Genomic DNA, 21791 nt, shown 5'->3' with positions numbered 1-21791 from the left:
CCTGGAAATTGTTCACGCCACCACAGGTAGCTCGGTGCATTTTAAGTTTAGGTTTTAGATTAAGAAATTTTGTAAATCAGTTTTAGACAGAACTCAATAAAGAGCGGTCATACCGCAATCTTTTTAAAAAAAGATTTTTTACGCGAAAATCTTTAACTTACATATGCATGTAAATATGTTCATATGCATAAAATCTATCCCTAAGTGGTATGTAAAAGCTACAAAATTCAAATATATACATGTCTACATATGAATGTATATAATAATTCGTAGGACCATTAATATTATATTATGATAATAAGCCCACTACAAGCCAGCCTAAAAGTAACCAAACTGAAAAGAAGTTGTCTTTTTGTTTAAATTTAGAGTAAGCTGAATTCTCTACAGGGGAGTACATACATATGTATGTATGTGTGTACTTAAATACATATCCAATTTTTAAGGATTCGATACAGCTTACGAATGGTTAACGCTAAATCGAAAATATTTCTTTAAACCTTTTTTAATTAATTTATAATTTAACAATCTTTGCATACATATCAAAAATAAGTAAGTGCGGAATTATTTTAATTACAATAATAATAAATAACATTAGCAATAAGGCATTCGCTCTTTCTATTAACACAATATTTTGCATTTCAGCGCAGCCTTGAAACCACCTTATATATAATAATATTTGAAGTCCTCACATACTTTTTAAGTACAATAAAAGTGCTCTTTCCGAAATTTCTATTCACTAATCAAAATAAGGTATTTCTAAAAACCTAGGTATTTACAACATAATTACATATTACAAATATGTAAATATAAAGTAGATGCAACTAATAACGTTTCTCCTCAGATTTGGCATTGGGCACTTCTGTGGCCTCGGTCAGCGTAGAAACGGAAGGCATCTGGTTACGCCTAAAAATAAAAATAAAAAAAATGATAAGAATCAAATAACAACGCAGGTGGATTTATCTTTGACATGTATGTCTATAATACATTACAGGTAATGTAATAAATATGTACATACATGCATGTGTACCATATATATGTAAACATATATATAGTTATATTATAATGTTACATACTACTATACTTAGTTACATGATCACCCTATTCCTATATTATACCTACTCTTAATTCTAACTTAATCTTACTCTTATATTTAATTACTTATGCTAACTCTAATGTAAACCAACAACTGCTTTACATACTTTCTCACACTCTACACCCACACGCTTACTCACGCACTCAACATACACACAACATGCATTCCTACATTCATTGCTAGGCTTTACCTTCTCCCATTCTCATTAAATGTAAAATATTAGTTAAGCTTTAAGATAAGAAGAGTCTTTGTAAAAGTGAGAGTGAAATAAAGTTCTTTGACAAAAGAAGACGTGTTTTACTTCATTATTATATACAGTGATTCACAGCTTATTTCACGCAGGTAATACTTTTTTAGAAAAAAGAAAATGGCTCGATGTTTATTAAGTTTAATAAAAAAAATATATACGACTTGTAATGAGATATGTATGTACTGTTTACCACTGCAGAAGGAACAATAACAGAAACAAAGCGTGCTGAAAAAATATAGAAACAAATAGTTTTCTCATCAAAACATGCTCACAGCTTAAATGATGCAGTGTACTTTATATTTTCTCTGAGAATGCAATAACGGTGAAATGTATTTTTTTCTGTTTAACTTAGCGTCTTAAGTCATTCTCAAAAAATTTTTGTAAAGAAAAGTAGAAAAAATTTAAATTTTTTAAAATGGGAAAACGGACCTCACTTGAAAAAAGGGAAGACGTTATTCGTCATTATAAAGAGGGCAAAAGCCAACGAAAAATTGCAGAAATTATTGCTATTAGTTTCTCAACTATCCAGCACATTATAGAAACGTTTCGCCACGAAAACAGGATAGAAACACGAAACAGGATAAAGGCAGATATGCGCCAAATAAAATATTTAATGATGGCGATAAGAGGTGGATTGTTCGCAAGGTTAAAGAAAAACCCGATTTAAGCGCTCCAAAATTCACGAATGAAGTCGAAAAATTCTTAGGCAAGATCTTCAACCCTGAAACTGTTCGTAGAGTTCTGCGCGAAGAAACTTTTCATGGAAGGACTGCCCGAAATAAATCGTTGATTAATGCTCGTACTAGAAAACAAAGAATAGAGTTTTGCAGACAACATTTGAACAAAGACATTTCGTTCTGGAAGTCCGTTGATTTTGCGGATGAAAGCAAATTTAACCTTTTCAGGTCTGATAGGCAGTCCTGCGTTTGGAGAAAACCAAATACTGCGCTTCAACCATGTAATTTGCGCTCTACAGTTAAACACGGCGGGGGCAGTGTGATGGTATGGGATTGCAATCCTATTCAGGCATCGGAAATTGTACATTTATCGAAGGAAATATCAGTAAAGAGATGTATCTGGATCTGCTAAAACATAATTTAGCACAAAGCGCGAATAAAACAGGCTTTAGGGATTCGTTTAGGTTCTATCAAGCAACGATCCCAAGCATGCGTCTGTTATTGTAAAAACTTGGTTTATCTGGAACTGCCCACATGGACAGAGTCCAGATCTCAATGTTATTGAGAATTTGTGGTCAGTGCTGGAAAGTAAAATGAGAAACCGCAATATTTCCAATGCTTCTGATCTGAAACGAGCACTACAGGAAGAATGGGATAAAATTAGTTCCGATTATACAGCAAAACTTGTAGAATGTATGAATTCCCGATTAAAAGCTGTTCTCTTCAAAAGGGATACCCCACTAAGTATTAGCCGTAATCATGAAATCGAAATATTAATGTGTTTATGTTTTTTGAATACCTTTAATTTAGTGCATCATTTAAGCTGTGACCCCAAAACTGTAACTGAATTATTTTAATTTGTAATATCTTTTTTATGAAGAAACATTTTTTTTATTTTTTGTTATTAAATAAAACATGTTATTTAACAATAAAAAAAGAGGTTGTCTGTAAAGTCGGTTTACTGACGATAGTTTAACGTGACAACGTCATAAGAAAATACGGGGTTGCCCATATTCGACGGACCTATGTGTTGTTTTTTAAATCAAAGAAAAGCACAATTTTTTTGATGTTGACGATAATAATCATTTTATTTGGTTCAAGTAGATTTGTTGACATCACTTTTTGATGTCTCTCAAATGGCCGCCTTGAGCCTGTACGGCGTATTGTGCCCGTTTTGCAGCATTTTCCATAGTTTTGGCTAACATTTCGGCTGGAATAGCGGCTATTTCCTCACGGATGTCGTTCTTGAGCTCTTCTATGGCCTTTGGCTTATTAATATAAAGCTTTGATTTTAAATATCTCCACAAGAAGAAGTCAGGTGGCGTTAAATCGGGAGAACGCGGTGGCCAGTCAAAAGCGCCATTTTTCGACATCAAACGACGAGGAAACAATTTCTTCAAAAAATCGATTGTGGTGCTAGCTGTGTGTGGAGGAGCGCCGTCTTGTTGAAATCAGAACTGCCTCATACGATTTCGACGAATAATTGGCATGACAAAAGTGGTTATCATATCGTGATAACGCTCCTGATTGACGGTAACAGCTCAACCATCTTAATTTTCGAAGAAAAACGGCCCAATAATCGTTTTCCCACTAACGCCGCAGCAAACAGTGACTTTTTCGTCTTGAATTTCGTGAGGAGTTTGAGTGGCGTAAATACGACAAATTTGCTTGTTTACCGTCCCATTCAATAAGAAATGAGCCTCATCAGACATTATGATTTTGTTCTTCTTCTTTTGACTTCTTTGGTTGAATGTAAATTTCAACAATTTGGGAGCACTCGCGTGGCGTGTACTGTTCCATGGTAAAAATCTGCTTGGACTGACGCTTCCAACGCAGTATGTCATTAAGCGATCTGACGTCTCTGTCAAAAGATACAGGGTTGCCAGATGGGTCCGTCGAATATGGGCAACCCTGTATTGATGGAATGGTTGCAATTTTCAAAGCAAAATTTTAATTTTATTTTTTTGATAGATATTTTGTATGGATATAGAGAAGGAGGTAAATGGAATCGCAATGGAATTGATCAAGTTGCATTTACACAAATGTGAAAAATTACGAAACATTTATCAAATTCATGAAAGATATGCTCAATTTCGATTGGGCATCAGACGTTAATAAGTCAACAACACTAAGAGGCATCATCATCGATTTGACTTTTTCAAGACACGTTACACTAGAAACACCCCCTTTCATTTCCTACTTTTCCTACTTTTCCTATCATCGTCCTATTCTCAACAGAGAAATGGTTCATTACCATGCACACAGGAAGAAGGCATATGCAAATACAAATACTATATGTGAATTTATATACATATACGCATATACATACATATATATGCTTACTCAAGTAGGAGAGAGCCAGATGTCGAACGTTACCGAACGCGGGCCCGATTGTGCCTCTTTGTCGTTCGTTCCGCGCTCTCGCTTGCAGTTCAAGCAAGGTAACGCCGCGTGAGCAAGATAACGCCGCATTTTTTGGTTCATGCAGCCGGCTACATCGAATTATAAGTCGTTATCACGTCAAAAATAAAATTTTTTTCTGTAATGGAAATACTATAGTATATTATATATAGGATATTTTAATAATTTTTTTTTGGCTGCATAAAATTGGCTCAGAAATCGAAGTTCCAAACTTTGTACGAAATTCACAAAAAACTAACAAATTTTCAAAAATTCCCATCAAATTTGGAACTCATTACTCAGAATCCTTCCAGAAGTTCTTGGTATGGAGTTTTATTAGACCATTACTTTTAATATAACGATGTGTAAGTTGGAGGAGGCTCAAAAATCGCGTTGGTTTAGCAGTTTGCTTAGCATACGAAGTTGAGAATTTTCATCCATATAGAAGACTTCCGATGTATTTTATAAAGTTCTTGTTATATAATAAACTATATTTTTGACGTGATAACGTCTTATAATTCGATTTAACAGGCTGCACGCACGAAAAAATGTGTCGTTACCTTGCTCATATGTAGTTACCTTGCTCATATTAGTGTTACCTTGCTCATATGTAGTTACCTTGCTCATTGCATTGAATGAATTGCAAGCGAAAGCGCGGAAGGAACGACAAAGCAAACAAAGCAAACGAACGGCAACGTTCGACATCTTGCTCTCCCCTACTTAAGTGAGCGTATATATGTATGTATATGCGCATATCTATACTAATATTATAAAGAGGAAAACTTTGTTTGTTTGTTTGTTACGAATAGGCTCAAAAACTACTGGACCGATTTTAAAAATTCTTTCACCATTCGAAAGCTACATCATCCACGAGTAACATGGATCATATTTTATTTTGGAAATAGGGCTCGAGATATAGGTCAAAACGTGGACCCAGGTAACCTTCGGATGTGTATGTACAATATGGGTATCAAATGGAAGCTGTTTTTGAATGCATTAGTCCAGAGTATCTTTCATGCCGCTCCGTGACTAGGGTCTCGAGATAGAGACCAAAACGTGGACCCTAGAATGTGTTTGTACAATATGGATATCAAATTGAAGCTGTTGGTGAATGCTTTAGTACAGAGTATTTTTCATGCCGCTCCGTGACTAGGGTCTCGAGATATAGGTCAAAACGTGGACCCGGGTAACCTTTGGTTGTGTATGTACAATATGGGTATCAAATGAAAGCTGTTGATAAGTGCTTTATTACGCGGTAATTTTCATACCTATTGATGACTAGGGTCTCGAAATATATGCCAAAACGTGGACCCGCCGTGTCTTTGCACCGAATTAAACCAAATTTACACACATTGTTAAGGAGGTATTGAAGATGGTTTCCGTATAGTTTGGATACCTATTGGTAGATAGGGTCTCGAGATATAGGTCAAAACGTGGACCCGGGTAACCTTCGGATGTGTATGTACAATATGGGTATCAAATGGAAGCTGTTGGTGAATGCTTTAGTTCAGAGTATTTCCATCCGCTCCGTGACTAGGGTCTCGAGATAGAGACCAAAACGTGGGCCCTAGAATGTGTTTGTACAATATGGATATCTAATTGAAGCTGTTGGTGAATGCTTTAGTACAGAGTATTTTTCATGCCGCTCCGTGACTAGGGTCTCGAGATATAGGTCAAAACGTGGACCCGGGTAACCTTTGGTTGTGTATGTACAATATGGGTATCAAATGAAAGCTGTTGATAAGTGCTTTAATACGGGGTAATTTTCATACCTATTGATGACTAGGGTCTGGAAATATATGCCAAAACGTGGACCCGCCGTGTGTTTGCACCGAATTAAACCAAACTTACACACATTGTTAAGTAAGTATTGAAAATGGGTTTCGTAAAGTTTGGTTGTAATTCGGAGCAGTGGCAACGGGTACATCGTTCTTTTGAGCCAGCCATAATGTCGCTTACTTTTCTAACGCTTGGGGCGGAACTGAACTGTCAAATTGACAGTGTGAGTTACAATGTGTCAATATTTCTTTCTGATTTGGATGCCATAAGGAAAAAACGTAAGTGCAACATGTAAAAATTGTTTGTGAATTTTTTTGGAGTGGATTTTGGAACAGTGAATAATTTCTTACGAAATTTGAGAATTTAATGTGAAATCCGAATGAAATTATGTGTTCGTGGAAAAAACAATTTTTTTCGTTTTTTTTTGTTGAAAAATATAAATGGTTAATGGTTAAAAAAGCTCCAATGCTTAATAAAACATATAAATTGAAACGAAAAATTCATGGATGATCAGGAAAAAAGACGATTGTTTATTCATATGCGTTGATTTGAAATTTAAAAACAATCTTCTTTTTTCCTGATTTTCAATTTATATTTTATATTTACTCAAAAACAAATAGAAAAACAAAAAATATTGTTTATGCCAAAGCGCTTGAATAAAGAATAAAGAAATAAATAATATGAAAACCGTATATTTTCTGTTCTAAACCATATCTATTCTATTTTAGTGTGCCCAGCGAAGGGGGCCGGGTTTGCTAGTGTATATAGTATATATAGAAATTCACGTATTTGTATTGGCATATGCCTTCTTATTGATTATTATTAATTTGATTTACTTGAAGAATATAAAATAAAACCAAGTTTGTTAATAATATCTGTTGTTTTAATGTTATTATTATTATTTTTTTATTATATCTGAAGGAAAAAATGTATGGTAATATTTACCATATCTATACTAATATTATAAAGAGGAAAACTTTGTTTGTTTGGTTGTAATGAATAGGCTCAAAAACTACTGGACCGATTTTAAAAATTCTTTCACCATTCGAAAGCTACATCACGAGTAACATGGATTATATTTTATTTTGGAAATAGGGCTCGAGATATAGGACAAAACGTGGACCCGGGTAACCTTCGGATGTGTATGTACAATATGGGTATCAAATGAAAGCTGTTGATAAGTGCTTTAATACGGGGTAATTTTCATACCTATTGATGACTAGGGTCTCGAAATATATGCCAAAACGTGGACCCGCCGTGTCTTTGAACCGAATTAAACCAAACTTACGCACATTGTTAAGTAGGTATTGAAGATGATTTCCGTATAGTTTGAATACCTATTGGTAGATAGGGTCTCGAGATATAGGTCAAAACGTTGACCCGGGTAACCTTTGGTTGTGTATGTACAATATGGGTATCAAATGGAAGCTGTTGGTGAATGCTTTAGTTCAGAGTATTTCCATCCGTTCCATGACTAGGGTCTCGAGATAGAGACCAAAACGTGGACCCTAGAATGTGTTTATACAATATGGATATCAAATGAAAGCTGTTGATAAGTGCTTTAATACGGGGTAATTTTCATACCTATTGATGACTAGGGTCTCGAAATATATGCCAAAACGTGGACCCGCCGTGTCTTTGAACCGAATTAAACCAAACTTACGCACATTGTTAAGTAGGTATTGAAGATGATTTCCGTATAGTTTGAATACCTATTGGTACATAGGGTCTCGAGATATAGGTCAAAACGTTGACCCGGGTAACCTTTGGTTGTGTATGTACAATATGGGTATCAAATGAAAGCTGTTGATAAGTGCTTTAATACGGGATAATTTGTTATATTATGTTATGTTATGTTATGTTATGTTATGTTATGTTATGTTATGTTATGTTATGTTATGTTATGTTATGTTATGTTATGTTATGTTATGTTATGTTATGTTATGTTGTATTGTGTTGTGTTGTGTTGTGTTGTGTTGTGTTGTGTTGTGTTGTGTTATGTCATGTTATGTTATGTTATGTTATGTTATGTTATGTTATGTTAAAGTATATGTTATGTTAATGTTAACTCATTCTCTATATCCATACAAAATACGTATCAAAGAAATAAAATTAAAATTTTCTTTTGAAAAATGCAACCATTCAATCAGTATTTTCTTATGACGTTATCACGTTAAACTATCGTCAGTAAACCGACTTTGCAGACAACCTCTTTTTTTTTCTAGAAAATTTATGAAAAAAATTGACTAATACACCTATTTCTCTTTTTGCAAGATAGATACGTTCCCAAAAAATGCGTTTAAAAAATATTCGTGTAAAATTCTCTTTTGTGAAAACAGTATTAATAAATTAATTATTAATAATAAAATAATTAATAATTAATTAATAATAAAATAATTATTAATAATTTAGAGTTTCTTAAGTAGAATTTATTTGGTGCTTACAAATTTTAATTCATTAAATGCATTATAAGAAATATATTATTAAACGACAAGAGCAAAATCTACCGAATCTCAGAGACTTTTCCTGACACTAATTTAAACGCTTTGTATATGCGTTGAAAAGTCTCACTCTGTCTGCTCTACGAGATTCCAGAAAAATTCATGAGACATTGAAAATCGTGTTAAAATAAAACAACTCGTGCAAAAAAAAAAATGCATGTTAAATTTTACATTTTGTTCGTGTTAAATTAAATTCGTATAAAAAATAGAGGACTTAATTCTATAACGGAAATATAGTTCAAGTGTTGACTTTTACGTGGAAAATATTTTATTTTAATTTCCTAACCGGCATGAATAATTAGATGAATGGCAGTGAAAATTTATAACCGACATTTCGGTAAGCAATCAATAAATGCAGTTTAATGTCTTTGAAACAAACCTGTAAAATACGAAGTGCTGCAACATGAACACCACATCGAAAAGCACAGAGAATAGGCCCAAACCAAATTTCGTTGGATCACCAAAAATTGACACCCAATCATCTGAAAATATGTATATGTGTATATATGTATGCGTACAAACATTATAGTATATATATATATATAAGTACAGTGAAGCAAAAAGAAACTGGGGCACCAATATTTAAAAAATTCCAATTTGTATGTATGAATAATGAAATTATTTACAAATTTTTAAGAAATATGTGTATTTAATATTTAACTATTCAATACGCATAATTGTTGTTTTAATATTAACGGTAACTCCGTTTATTTAAATAATAACGGCAATAACATAATTTTTCAAAGGCAAACAAAAAGTGGGACACCCTAATTTTTTACCATTTCCGTTATTTTTTTCATAACTGAACAGCAAAATTTAATTTTATTTCTCACATTTTAAGAGTGAAGATGAATAAGCAAATATCGACTGATTTCTCTGACTCCTTAGCTAAGAGGAGCTCTGAGGCCAACTTCTTTGGCCCGGAGCCCGTTTTGCCACTCCCTTCTGCAGCCATCAAGGCAAATGGGTTACTACAACCCACAAGCGAGCTTTGCAGGCTGAGAGAGGTTGCAGATGGACTAAACTAATGTTATCTGTCTTGACCGATCGACTGCCGCAAACCCTCCTGTCATTAAGCAGAAGGGAGTGCAGACAGCTGGTTGGACTGATGACGGGCTACTTTCTGTGGGCGAAGCACATGGAAAGGGTGGGCATCTCAGACAGTGTACTCTGCCCAGATTGTGAAGAGGAGGATGAGACGGTGGACCACTTCCTGTGCGTCTGTCCCGCCTTCGCTCGAATCAGGTTCGAGGTCTTTGGCACTGATGTGTTAAGGAGCGACCACCTTGGCTCCGTGGCACCAAAAGATCTACTCAGATTTCTTCGGAGATCGGGTAGATTTAAAGAAAACTAGAAGGGAATCCAAGTGTAGTACAATGGACTTAATTAATGTCTGAGTGCTGCACTTCCTAGTTGTCCCGACAAAAAAAAAGACTGATTTAAAAGAACCATTTTCTTAGAAAAAATGGTACTGGAAAAGATTAAAAAATGAACTCAAATGTGGCCAAGAGAAGGATTATACAAACATTTAATAAACGAGAACCCGACAATTTCTCTCACTTAAAAATTCGTCAATTGTGCTCCATGCGTCTAATGTGGTTGGTAATGTGGACCATGGAGGCGGGCATGTTATGATTTGGGGAGCAATGACGGGAAATTGGGTGGGACGCTTTGTTTTATTGAAGGTACTATTACTAAAAATTTTTATTTAACACTGCATTCAGCAATAAACGAAATAGCTCAATGTGGCAGTATATTTTATAAATCGACACAAATATGCGCATACGCTGACTGAGATTGTGATTCTTGCGAGAAATAGGGAGGCTCTTTAGAACGTTTTCATGCGCCTAGTGCAAGCTACAATACCAGCGGGCTTCAATATAAATAAAGAAAAGACGAAGTACATGACACAATACTTTCCTGATAGTCGCATCAGAATCGGAAGTTATGTATTTGAGTCCATGCAAGAGTGTACATACTTAGGCGTAGTACTCAGCATAAATAAGAATATGTCCTTATCTATACAAGACCGTATTCAGGCAGATAACAGATCATATTGTGGCCATATCAAACTTATGAAGTCTTCATTGATATCAAAGGAACAAAAATTCCAGATGTGCCAAACTATAATAAGACCGGTTCTCACCTGCGGCTGTGTAATCCCAAGATGATGATGATGATGACTAAAATAAATTATCAAGAAAAAAGGAGCACACTCCCAAAACTGTCGAAAAATTACAGTTACCAGCAACGTTCACCTTCAAGCGCTGATTGTAAGGGTAATAGTTGCTTTACAATGTAAGAAAATGATCTCAGAGCCTAGATCTTAATCCAATTGGCCACTTGTGAGCCCACATTGAGAAATATTTGCGCAAGCGGCAGATTAGTGGTAAAAATTACCTAAAACCAGCCATTGAAGAGATATGGGCAAATATTCCAAGAGATGTCACCAACACTCTAGTAGATTCCGAGCGACGGCGCCTACAAGCAGTAATTAGTGCAAAGGGATACTGCTTATGGCTAAACTTTCCATTACTACCACGATATATTTGGTTGGGGGGCGGAGTGGGAGGTGGCGTGACACCGTCTACCATGCCTAATAGAAAGAGCAAGGTTACACCATTATAACGATGAAAGTCCCAACCTCCAAGGCTCCCTATAGAACCCCCAGAAAAAGCTTAAAAATTAGGTTTTTTCCGACCGCATTTGCATTTTGTATTGAAATATCGTTGAAGAGAAATATATAAAGCAATTGTTAACCCAGCAAGCATTTAACTTAGGTTTTATAATTCACACTATTTATGAAAATGTTTTATTATCGTGAAATTTTTAAGTGACCCTGAGAAAAATTTATTATTTTTATAACAATTTTATTTTATTAAATAAAAATGAAATAAAACGTTTTTTTTAACATCAATATGTGTATATTTTAAAACAAAAAACGCCGCGATTTTTATTCCAAATTTTCAGTATTTGTAAAAATATATATTTAAAATAATAAAAGCGCCTCTTTATAAAAATATTTTTTTTTTGTAACATGTATATACAATTTCTAAGGGAAAATTCAAACACAAATACTTTTTTCTATTATATCATTCAAATTTCGATTAACTTATTAATTTATTTATAATATAGTAACATTATAAAAACACAAATCAAAATATTTCAATTCCGAAAACAAAATATTATTTTCATATTTTTTTTTATAAATGCCCATAAGCGACAAAATTTGCGTACCCTTGTACCCTACTAGTAATAGTAAAAGTAATAACGCTATGCAAATGACTCAATACTTAGTGTTCCCGCCTTTTGCGGTAATTACAGCCAAAAGGCGGCGTGGCATACTGTGAACTAATCTCTTAAAAAGAAGCTCTTCAGGTATTTTATTCCAGGTCTCTTGCAGTTTCTGAAAAAATTCTGCTTCCTTTGAGCGGCAACTTGATCGATCGAGTTGGTTGTCTAAATATTGCCATAAGTGCTCGATAGGGCACATTCTAAAAGCTCTATTGAGTTGTGTCTAAAGTATTCCTTTGCTACGCGACTGGTATGTTTGGGGTCGTTGTCTTGTTGATAGATGAAATTGTGCCAAGACCCATTTTTCGTGCCGAGGGCTCTAAGAATGTGCGTAGCATATTGACGTAGGACTCCCCAGTCATTTTTCTTTGAATATGTACCAGATCTAATATACTGCTATAGGAAAAACAGCCCCAGAAAAACACACTTCCCCCGCCAAACTTAATTGTGCTTTGCACGCACTTTGATTGAAGCGTCTCATTACTTTTTCGCCACACTTTTTCTCTTCTTTTTGTATTTTTAAACTCAAACTTACTCTCATCGCTCCATATAACTCTCTTCCAGAAACTCAATGGCATATTGAAGCACTTTTTGGCAAATGCTAGCCGCGCTTTCATGTTTTTATTGCTGATGAAAGGTTTCCTGATCTTGTAATGACTAGAAAACCCCTCTTCACGAATTCTCCGCTGAATTGTTTGTTCGCTTACATTAATTTGAATACTTTCTTTAATAAACCTTGCCGAAGTTGTCGGGTCTTTCTTAATTTCCTTTACTATTTGCGTGCCATCACGAGAATTGGTTACCCTTGGCCGACCTGTTCTTGGAGCGCTCGCAAAGCCGCCATTTTTTTTTTAAACTTTTTATAACTCTCTGGATTGTTGACTTGCATCTATTATATTTTTTAGCAATTTTGCCCTACCCCATTCCATTTTTGTGGCCCTGAACAATTAGTTTTGTTAAATCAATGCTTATTTCCTTCGACTTAGGCATTACAATATGCTAAAAGTATATTTGTTGTAAAATACAAGGTAAAATAAACACCAAAAGATTGTTTCCATTACCTTTTAACTACGAATTTGGGAAATATTTAAAACGAAGGATAACACACGCGGATATTTTAGTGGTATGCACACTTTTGTCGAATCCAAAAAGCAACTGAGACGCAATTAGTGAAAATTGTTCTGCCATGTGAAAAGATAACGGCACATTTTTAACGGCGCTGGTTTGCTAGCTCACACTTAGAAAAATAATGTGTATAATCTTAAATTCGAGGAGCAGCTTACGAACCTTTTTCCATAGCAAAATATTTCTTCAAGGGGTATTCATAGTTATGTCGGCCACTGTATGTATATTTTAAAACAAGAAAGCGCCGCAGGCGAAAATTTAGACTAAAAAATCGCGCGAGTTTTTATTCTAAATTTTAATTTTTTATGAAAATATTATTTTATCGCGATTTTTTAGTCCAAACTTGCATTATTATCATAATGATTTATCGAAGGGCAAATGTTAATTTAATTCTTTTAAAAACTACGAAAGTTCTATCGAACTTCATTGTTGGCTGACTGGGCTTTTTGGTTTCGCTTTATTCTTTTCTCATTATCGTTCCTTTGACAGTTCGGCCCGCACATTTATTTGCATGATATTACAAACGTTTAGAAGAACATTTAGAAACGTTTAGAAGAACATTTGTAATAATAGAATTTTAATTAAGTTCGTAGTATTATTGAGTAAGCTTTATAGCTTTAAATCAAATCTTGAATTAATAAAGAATGTTTATAAGTGAATATTGTTACTTTTCTGTACTTGTATTTAAGTAAAATAAGCGTCTGTAATAGGGGATTTTTCCAAGCTTATGCAAAAATTAAGTATTTTTAACGTTAAGTATTGCTATTAATTTTTATTGGTATAAAAAGTACTATAAATCAAGAGGCTGATATGGTGACTACATTTGTGTGTTATAATTTTTAAATTCGATCTACGCACTTAGCCACTATAAGCAAATTTATCGTGGTAGCAATGGAAAGCCATCTCTCCTTTATTTCCATATTTTCATCACTGTCCCACTTTATGTTTGAGTTGTAAAATTAAGTTATTGCTTTGTATACTGGAAAACTTCCAAATAATTAAAATATTATATTATTTCCGTTTTTTATAAGAAAATACTAAATTTAATACTTTATACTGCCATTTGCTTTTTGAAAATTTGTTGAGCCGTTCTCAAGTTATACCATAAAGGATTTAAATCCGAACAAATAAGTGTCCCAGTTTATTTTTGGTTCACTTTAAATATTTTTATAACTGCAATGCATGCGTGTCCGTCTTACCATAATTTGATGCGTTCAAGATCATCTGCAGCATGCTAAGTGTACCTCCGATAAAGTCCAATAGAATATTACCAATGCTCCAACCTACAGTACTTTTGCGGCGATAGTTCATTAGCGCCTGCAACGATTTATAAAAATTACAATTGAATTAACTAAAATCAATGCTACAGTTGTTACGAGTACTAACCTGTGGCACATATTTTATGATCGTTATCGATAATTTGATGTAGCTGCAGTAGTAGAGGAAATCCAACCAGTGGATTACGTCGACTGCAACTAGAATTGCGCTTACCACTACAATTAATGCGTATGTACCCAAGATGCCGGATGCGGTTTTCGAGATTTTTTGATCGCCACGCTGTAATAATGCAAGAAAATATGTATATATTTACATAAATATAATAAATATACGAGGGCGGGTCAATAAGTCCGTAACTTTTTGTATTTCTGACCTCTTTACTGAAAAAGAAATACTTCTCCTGTCAACAGGCATCTGTCAGTTGACTCCTGTCAAAATTTGAACGTGCTGCGTCAGTTAGTTTGTGTTTTACAGCTACCTTTATCAGACTACCCAGTAATTTGAGGAGAAAATGGAAAAAACTGAATTTCGTGTGCTTATTAAGCCGATTTACCCTTAGAAACCCACTGTTTCGACTGTTGTTTGGTCTCTGGTGTGTGGTGATGGGTCCACGTTTCGTCCAAGGTTACAAAACGGCGCAAAAACTCCTCCATATTGCGATTAAACAACGCCAAACCTTCCTGTGAAATTGTTACACGATTGCGTTTGTGGTCGACTGTGAATTACTGGGTAGTTTGATAAAGGTAGCTGTAAAAGACAAACTAACTGACGCAGCACGTTCAAATTTTGACAGGAGTCAATTGACAGATGCCTGTTGACAGGAGCAGTATTTATTTTTCAGTAAAGAGGTCAGAAATACAAAAAGTCACGGACTTATTGATCCGCCTTCGTATTTTATGACAGAATTAAACAAATTGATAAGATAAGAATTGTAAATGCGACATCGAGATTCGCTGAGTTCGTGCAAATCAATGCAGGAAGTAAAGAAGCTAAAATAAGTATACAGTGTAAGCAGTGAAAGCTAATGTTGTTGTTGTTGTAGCAGTATTCAAAGCCTTGCTAAGCGTAATGAAGTCATCGGGCATCATCGTCAATCTCATCCAATGATAACCCCAGCGATAATGAATAATAAAGTATGGTGCATACAACGTTAATAGGTGCTTAGGACCAGTTTTGCTCCTTTGAAGTATGCATCTTAAAGTTGTCGGTGAATTAAAATTTTCAAGCGTGTCTAATATCGATAAAATGTAAAGCTTGTATCATCCTGGTGGTTGGTTGGTTGGTTGAAGTAGTGATTTACCAGGAATCCAATTAGCGCTTCTGCACCATTTTGTTGCCACAACCGCGCTACCAACGAGTTATAGGGACTATCTCGACTATATCCAGTCTGTGCGATTGAGAAATCTCATAAGGTTATTTACGTTTATACCGGTCAGCTCTTCGAGGTTTTAAAAAAGCGGTTTGCCAAGAGTTAACCTCCACACCTTCCATAGGACAGGGCATTCACAGAGGCCGTGGAAGATAGTTTCGTTTTTCTCCGGTTGATTACAACTTTGGCAATATACATATATTGTAAGGGGCTGCCTGCTCTCTTATGGACCAGAAGCCAGTTATCACTGCTGTGAGTCTGTATGCATCCCTTCGTTTCATATTTGCCAGTATTGACGATTGTTTGTGGTTGTAGGTGAGCCATATCGTTTCGCTAATTTTGGGTGTTTGGCCGAGCTCCTCTTCCTATTTGTGCGGCTTGTTGTTATTCCACAAATGGAGGGACCTACATTTTCAAGTCGTCTACGAACGGCAGATATTTTTTATGAGAAGCTTTTTCATCGCAGAAATACACTCGGATGTTTTCCATTGCCTGCCGAGGGGCGACCGCTATTAGAAAAATGTTTTTCTTCATTTTGGTGTTCCATCGAGACTCGAACCTACATTCTCTCTGAAGTTCGAATGGTAGTCACGCACCAAACCATTCGGCTACAGCGGCCGACTGAGGTTAAATAAATAAATATCCAAGATTCATACACGACATCCAATTCGTTCGTTTTTAGTATCAAAGATGGTATTTTCATCTGCGCCGATTGCTGAAGTTGGTATCTACCTGGAACTTTGAATATGTGCAGATTAGGTAGTTAAATCATTTAATGGATAACTGCAGTAATTTTTAAGTGGAAACTTTGCTACGAATAGAGCAGCGGACTCATGCAAGAAAGCTACGGTTGCACTACGGTTTGAGCGTTGTTCTTGTCCCTGGCATTTATCGAAACTCCATATGCACAAGTATACTCTCTCAACGAAGTCCATTAGATGTACCAAATTTTGTTCAGGTTCATATTTTAATTTTTATCGATTTTGCAAAATTGTTAGGTATTTGGCCAGGCTTTTCCTCCAATTTGTGGGCTATGTTTTCATGTTGCTCTACTAATGGAGGGACTTACAGCTTTTTGCCAGCTCCGAGTGGCTGTTCATGTCCATAAGAAGCTTTCCTATGGTAGAAATGCATTCGGAAGTTCGCAATTGCCTGTCGAGGAGCAATCGCTGTTTGAAAAAACATTTTCTATAATTTATTGTTTCAATGCAATTCGTAATTCGAAAAAACGGAATTTTTCCACTTTGCACTAAATAATTAGACTAGATGTTGTGCTATTGGGACACAAGTTACTGAGACGGGTAGCGAGTATGGTTATTTCAATCAGAACTCATCTAAGAGGAAACGTCGGTGTTAAAGCAAAGCGTGACAGCTGAGGCAGGTAAGCCTCTGATATATTTCTGATATGAAACGCTCCTCTGCCAAACCATTTACCGATCCGTACTGACTTTGAACTGTCCCGCTTTTGTTATAGGACAACAGCAATACATTTTTTGGAATGAAATTTTGATGGCTTTAAAAAAAAAAATTAAAAATTGCAAAACTAAATATTTTCTCATGCGAAATCCTTAATTCAGAGGTTTTCTATTGATGTTAGAAAACAATGAAGATAGTCGTTGAGTAGGAGTCTTCAACACACGATTTTGCTTGCAGAACTTGCCGCAATTTCAATTAAAGTTTTGAGTAAAGCTCACAAAAGAGTATATTCGTATATATATGTATATATGTATGTACCTACTTAGGTACATAAAATAAAAAAAATAAATAAATAATTGGCGTGTACACTTCTGTTAGGTGTTTGGCCGATCTCCTCCTCCTATTTGTGGTGTGCGTCTTGATGTTGATCCACAAATGGAGGGACCTACAGTTTCAAGCCGACTCCGAACGGCAGATATTTTTATGAGGAGCTTTTTCATGGCAGAAATACACTCGGAGGTTTGCCATTGCACAGTGGTCCGGCGGCCGGACAAAATTCAATTTTTCAACATTTTTGAAATAAAAATTTGATAATGCAGATGTTTTCTTAAATATTCCGGGCAGATTTCCTGAAAATATTACTTAATTTAAAAAATTTTTCATTGTAGTTTTTTGACTTTAAACATGAAATTGTATGCAAATCGTACTTCATACAAGAGTTTCATTTTCATGTCTGCAAATAAATATTACCATTTGATTGTTAACCAAATATTGAAAAACAAAAGATAATTGAATATATTAACGGAAACAGTAATAATTCTCTTAAGTTGTGGTACAAAATCCAATTTTTGTTTTTTGAAATTTCAAAATTTTTCGAAAATTTTTTTTTAAATATCATTTTTTCGAGTGGTCCACACCGGTCCACTTGAAATCAACATGAGTGATGTAGCCACATATTTCAGCTATGATCTCAAACTGAAACCTGTTGCGCAAAGTTGCGCAAATTAAAAATAATGTAGCTTTTGTGCATTTACCCACAGGCAAAACGTTACATATGGCTTATGTAATTTTGTGTAAAAGACAGAAAAAGACATCACAGACCCCATCAGCATTAAGAGACAATTAAAAAAAAAAATTTTATTAAAAAAACAAATTTTTTTTTTAATATTATTACAATATTAATATGATATATGTATATATAACACTATACATATATAATAATATAAGATTTTTATCTGTCACTGGAGGAACGAGCCGATTAGAATATTAACGAACATCTGAAAATTCCTTGTAATAATAAAATCAAAATGACGTATGCCTATTGGCCAACTCTCCGAAGAGGCTCAGGAAGCACGCAATAAGGATTTGAAAAATTTTAGACAAAACAATACACGAAAAATGTCTGAACTGACACAATGACAGATTTATTAAATGCTTTGCTTTGTTCATCAGATGTAGTTATAATATCAAAAACTAAGGTTCCGAAAAACAAGCCAAAACCATTTTCAAAAAAGGTTCTTGCGCTTTTAAATTTGAAAAATTATCCAGCCTCAGAAAACAGCTCATCAGAAACCGAGGATTCTGAGTCATAAAAAAAAATTAAAAATGAAAAACAAAAAAAAAAACAACTAAATATCCAAAAAAAAATTTAAAAACTAAAACAAAAAAAAAATTTTTAAATTAAAAAAAAAAAAAAAATTTAAAATTAAAAATAAAAAAAAAAATTTAAAAATTAAAAAAAAAAATAAAATAAAAAATAAAAAAAATCTAAAAAGAAAAAAAATGAGGAGAGAATAACCTTACCGTAAACCTCCACGTGGTACTCTCTGGGGTCGTGAAAAATATAAAAATGAACTCACCAGCTAATTACGGAAGTAAAAATGTATTTATAGTATTCAATGAATTTAAAATTTGCTAAAATTAAGGTCAGATTCGTCATCACTGCTCCTTAAAACCCCTAAATATATATTTTCAGCTTAATGAAATGAGTTTTTGAATTTTGTCCGCCAACGCCTTCTGGTCGGACCACTGTGCATTGCCTGCCGAGGGGCGACCGCTATTAGAAAAATGTTTTTATTAATTTTGCTTTCACCGAGATTCGAACCAACGACCTCTCTGTGAATTCCGAATGGTAATCACGCACCAACCCATTCAGCTACGGCGGTCTTAGGTACATATGCTTTGAAAATATTTATTTTTTACTCACCTCATATAAAAAGCATTGAATGATTGATAAAATTGTTGCAAACATGGCATGCAGGCCAAATAAAACATCGTTTAGCATTACAGGATTTAAACCACGTGGATGGCGGTTAGAGTATTCTTGTTGTATTTCCGGTATCCAGTATAGGCCACAATTGAAAACGGAGTAAAGAGCAAAACCAACTATGTTGAGGGCAAGAAAGTCAAAGTTGAGGCCAACCACCGATTTTCGCTTGAAATTAATATAAACTTGTGGATAGAATGAGATAGACCAGGCCGCAAAATAAATCCAACCAAATACTAGCGATATATAAATGATGGCCTGAGAATTGGCAACAGTGACGCGTACAAATAAATCGTCGGCACTGTCGAGGAAAATTATTAATTGCCGCGTTGAAATGGAAGTACGCAAACGTACAAAAGCGTACTTACATCCATGAGTCATTCGGTGTACTTTTGCCTGTGATCTCCAAACTTCCAGGTCGCACGCCAAGAACCTGAATTACTTGGTTTTGTGGATCCGATGCACTGATGGTGAAATTAATTGGATACAATTCTACCAGACCCTCATGTTGTACCACCAAATTGATGGAAATGTCTAGCTCCAGTGGATCACTGATTAATAAAGTATTTTGTGTTAGTGATTGTTGCGAATTTTAAGATTTTTTTCATACAATTGTTTTTCGTGCTAATTCCCAGGTGGTGTGCTCCACCCTCCTGTAACTTACCTTACCAAAATGTCAAACGTTTTATTTTGCTGCACTAATAGAGCGAGATCGTGAGTAGAAACAGTTAATCCAGAGTTATTGGCGGCTCTCACGGACCATTCAAATGCAACTGCTTGTGTGAGACAAGCTACTAGTGGAAGAGTAGAGATTTAGAAAGATTATCATATGTACTATATATGTATATGTAGGTATTTGAATAATATAATTTATATTTATATTACTCCAAGCTCACCTCTCGCCAATAACATAAATGTAAGGAATTTTATACTGCAGCCACCTATAGATCTCCACATTTTGAGCTCTTCTCTTAGATTAATTTTCTGTAATTTATTCTGCAATTGGAATTGTGATCAATGTTAAGTGGTATATTAATAAAAGTTCTTGGAAAACAAAAAAATGTAACCATAAAATATTTATATTATAGTTATAATAATATTAAATGAGTGAATTATGTATAAGTAAGAAAGTAAAAAAAAAAAAATACCAGTCTAACGGTTAGACGCGATAGAAGTGAAACCTTCCGTAAAACAAACTGAGAGAGAATAAGACGAAAGCAGCATTAGGAGCGGGATAATTATAGGTTCATTATAATATTGCTATAAAGTTCATATTTTATTTTCTTCATTTTATTATTATTCATCCTCAATGTTTTCAATTTCAACAAATGATACGAGTGGCTTATGATAGATAAAATATGATACAAATGCTTTGGTTTCGATGTTGTCAACATATCTTTGAAATACCGCGTCAATGGTTGTTTTTGATCGTGTTGTCGATTCAGTGCGATTGTTACACATTTTTAAATTGAATGTTGTATTGAGAAAGTCAATTGAAGGAACCGCTGTGTCCAATGCAAAATTTACGTTAAAATCGCCACTTAAAATCATTGGAACTTTATTGTAATCTTTTCTAAGTATCTGCGATACTTCTGGTGTATACTTTATTAAATTTTCGTGAATGAATTCCGTGATGCTATTTATTGATTTTTTTTCTGTCGATATTCACGACACTTTTCTGCATTATTTTTCGGCATAATTGCGGTAAATATTTAAAAATGAAAATATTTACGAATATAAAAATACACACGCGGTTGCTATTATGAGCGTCCCCAGCAAAACCTGCGTGACCGAAACTCTAACACAATTACACATATGCACTCGTATTTGTTTGAAAATCGACTTTTTTTTTTGGTTCTCCGTCACCTTTGAAAAAGGTGTAAACAGTAAGCAAACTTTATTCATATATTTTTCCTCATTTTTGCATCAGTAAAATTAAACAAACGCCGTAGCCGAATGGGTTGGTGCGTGACTACTATTCAGAATTCACAGAGAGAACGTCAGTTCGAATCTCGGTGAAAACACCAAAATTAAGGAAAACTATTTTTCTAATAGCGCTCACCCCTCAGTAGGCAATGGCAAAACACCGAGTGTATTTCTGCCATGAAAAAAAGCTCCTCATAAACATATCATAAAATAAAATAAAATAACTGTATAAAAAAATTTTTTTTCTTGTGATTCGAACCAAGAATTTTGGATAAGAAGCTCACATTGCTAGCCGCTCGGCTATCGCGCCATGCTGTCAGCGCTGGCCTAAAAGTTATTTAGTTCGTCGCTACGTTTATATCAACATATAATATAACGCTTCGTAGCCAAGAGTGTCGCTTTTTCGTTTCATCGAGT

At 34.6% G+C, this 21791-nt stretch overlaps 1 protein-coding gene across 3 annotated transcripts in view; it reads right to left on the bottom strand.

Moving 5' to 3' along the window:
* LOC129236438 (cystinosin homolog) overlaps positions 1-21791 on the bottom strand; it is a 78328-nt gene continuing 56537 nt past the window's right edge. For 2 of the 3 annotated variants that reach the window (XM_054870832.1, XM_054870831.1), the window contains exons 2-9: positions 20345-20444; positions 20113-20242; positions 19817-19999; positions 19389-19749; positions 14506-14676; positions 14319-14436; positions 9080-9182; positions 1-903 (exon numbers count right to left, since the gene is read on the bottom strand). In XM_054870832.1, coding sequence (XP_054726807.1) covers positions 822-903; positions 9080-9182; positions 14319-14436; positions 14506-14676; positions 19389-19749; positions 19817-19999; positions 20113-20242; positions 20345-20405 — 1209 coding nt within the window. In that variant the 5' untranslated portion in view covers positions 20406-20444 and the 3' untranslated portion in view covers positions 1-821. The remainder of the gene's footprint in view (positions 904-9079; positions 9183-14318; positions 14437-14505; positions 14677-19388; positions 19750-19816; positions 20000-20112; positions 20243-20344; positions 20445-21791) is intronic. The other variant, XM_054870833.1, reaches the window with a different exon arrangement.

The sequence above is a fragment of the Anastrepha obliqua genome, chromosome 1 (assembly GCF_027943255.1).
Source record: "Anastrepha obliqua isolate idAnaObli1 chromosome 1, idAnaObli1_1.0, whole genome shotgun sequence".
NCBI classification, from domain to species: Eukaryota; Metazoa; Arthropoda; class Insecta; order Diptera; family Tephritidae; genus Anastrepha; species Anastrepha obliqua.
Note: the sequence above shows the minus strand (reverse complement) of the source record. Positions and strands in the feature narration are given on the sequence as shown.